The sequence below is a fragment of the Naegleria gruberi genome (assembly GCF_000004985.1).
Source record: "Naegleria gruberi genomic scaffold NAEGRscaffold_624, whole genome shotgun sequence".
Lineage (NCBI taxonomy): Eukaryota > Heterolobosea > Eutetramitea > Acrasida > Naegleriidae > Naegleria > Naegleria gruberi.
Genome location: NW_003162931.1, coordinates 1 through 2956, shown reverse-complemented (window position 1 = coordinate 2956; position 2956 = coordinate 1). Strand labels below are relative to the sequence as shown.

The window sequence follows — 2956 nt, the reverse complement described above, 5'->3', positions numbered from 1 at the left end:
ACACCGGCAAAATACTTTTGATCAAGTGATTTTATTACCACTAGCCACCATCATAACTTGATATATATAAATATTTAACAATTTCACATCAGCCGTATATTGTGCCCCATTACAATCACCATCTTTTGACATCATTTGTGATATATATTGTTAATGTATTTAAGGAGAAAAGCTTAATAAATAGGGGTTGACATGGGATCCAAACCCAAACGAGTTGATTATCTCCATTATTTGATAGCAACCAATATTAAAATTATATATCAACATGTAGGCGTGAACATTTCCTATCTAATGATATATATTGATGTATATGAAGTCTTATAAATAATGATGTTTAAGAGCGCAGATTAATATCCAAACCCAAATACATCACTTCAATCAATAAATTATATATGAAAATGCTCCATTCGATGAGTATAGATAGAATATTAAGTTTATTTTCACTTTTATATTCACGATTTCAACTCTAACATGCCATCTAGTCAACTGTGGACATGGATGAAAATCTGGAAAATGACCACTCTATGCAACTTTACCACCATGTTCAACATCTCAAATAATGTATATGATTCAGTTTTTAGACGTTTTAGTGAACATTCCATCATTCACTAAGGTAAAGGGTGAAATATCAGGGTTGACTTGGTAAGTTAAGGAGGAACTCTTCAGAACTTCATCCTCAATCTACAAAATACATATCAATCGGTTGGAAATCAATAGTACATCTCGTAAATATCATTTATTTTATGTTTTGAAATCTCTCCTTTACCTCTTTAGGTCAATTAAGACAATTAAGGATGATACTATAGGAAAAATTACTAATCTCAAAATAAATGATAATATCGTGTTCTACATCTCAAATAAAGTGAACTTTCATCAAATTATATATTTTCATTTCAAGAAATGCATCCAGTGGATAGTACATGGTGATTGTCAAGGAGAATGGATGGAAATCTGAAGGGACCAGAAACAACTCCATTTTCACTGAAATTAATACCATGATATGTAGACACTCTAATTAGCATATGATATCAATTTCATTAATATTGGTTCAGTAGATATTGAGTTGTCAACTCTATCATTTTACTATAGAACTTTGACATAAAATCAAAGATTATGCTCCAACTCACTTATTTTATATGAAATTAGTCTAGAATTGATAACACACATTATATACATCATTTATATACATCCATATACGTATTGAAACAATTCATGAAACTTACATTCAGTCAATCAGTAAATGTTCAATGTCAAGAGTGATTATATCCAAGTGTACACTCTATCTCAATGAAAGTACATCCTATTATCGTGTAACTTTACCATGTACGTTTAGTCACACTGATATACAACTGGTATCATTTTTAGTGTTTTAGAATCGAATTCAATATGATAATAATAACAATCTGTCAAATTGTCATATTTCAACATATAGAATATACTCCATCTCATTCATTTTTCAAAATATCATACAAGTATCAAATATGAATACACTTCCCTAGATGAGGAGAACAATCTGAGAAAGTTTCACATTCATGGCTCAGTATCTTAAATTCCACTAACTTACCTTAGAAGAAGGTTTACGTTCCATCTCAGTCATTTCATAGAGTTATTGATCAATTCCAACAACAGTATGTTACTCACACATTATAGTACAATTCATGTTTCAAGAGTGATTTCTATGATAAAGTTGATGGAAGTGAGTGCCAAATGGCACTTTCACTTCCAATATAGTAGTAAGCTTTGTTAATCCTTTCGATTCTGAGCCATTTTCACATCAACTTGAATCTATTTTTAACTTTTCCGCGCGTTTTTCGGTTTGATCAACCGGCAAAAATAATTTTGATCAAGTGATTTTATTGCCACTAGCCACCATCATAACTTGATATATATAAATATTTAACAATTTCACATCAGCCGTATATTGTGCCCCATTACCATCACCATCTTTTGACATCATTTGTGATATATATTGTTAATGTATTTAAGGAGAAAAGCTTAATAAATAGGGGTTGACATGGGATCCAAAACCTAAAAACATATAATTTAAAACCAAAAACAATTGGACAATTATTTGGTAAATATTTTCAGCCGAAAAGTAATGCAATTTTTGTGAAAAATGATTCATCATTAAATTCCGAATACAATTTAATTTTCAAAGATGTTTATTTAATAAGGCATTAAAATTGACTAAAAAAAATGTCTTCAAGTGAATCATCACAATCAACAAGTAACGAAATACAAGAAAATGTTGTTGGAGATAATATTTCATCATCAAAATCCAACAATAATTTACCATCGTCCACTAGTACTTCTGAATCAACAATTGATGTTCATGAATCGACACCCGATTCATCTAAAATTCCGGAGCAAACAACTAACAAGCAAAATTCAGAAGATGAGAACTCCTTTGAAACCTATTACAAATTAGGGGACCCTGTAAATATTAAGGGAAAACCAACTGATCTCTTTAAAAGCATTACTATCAAGAATACTGGAAACCAACTAATCAGTGAATCTGTTGTACGATTTAAAAAATCCAACATTTCATCATTATTTTACATTTTAGGAATTAAAAAATTAAAAAAGTCATTTAAGGTGTGTGGAATTTTAGAAATGGATTTCAGTAAAACCACTGATCTTGATCACGAGTGGTTGGAATTGGTTGACGAGAATGATAAGAGTGTAAAAACATTTAAAACAAGAATTATTAAATTAAATGAACAACCAACCAAAAAAAATTCCAAAAGCAATTCTGTTGATACCTCCTCCAAGAATGAAGGTAGAAAATATGAAACAAGATCATCTAAAAAGAAAAAAACAGAAGAAGAAGAACATGTACTTGAACAAGAACAACAATCTAATTCCGAATCTGAAGAAGAAGAACCACCGNCAAGAGTAGCCAGAAAAAAATCAACTAGAAAATCAAGTAAAAAATCTGAATCAGAAGAAGAAGAAA

At 30.1% G+C, this 2956-nt stretch overlaps 1 protein-coding gene across 1 annotated transcript; it reads left to right on the top strand.

The window, feature by feature from the left end:
* Positions 1 to 2196: 2196 nt before the first annotated feature.
* Positions 2197 to 2926, top strand: NAEGRDRAFT_54914 (uncharacterized protein; the record flags this gene model as incomplete). Its single annotated transcript, XM_002668134.1, has 1 exon — positions 2197 to 2926. A coding segment is annotated over one exon (730 nt), but the record flags the coding sequence as incomplete, so codon positions are not given.
* Between the last annotated feature and the right edge of the window lie 30 nt (positions 2927 to 2956).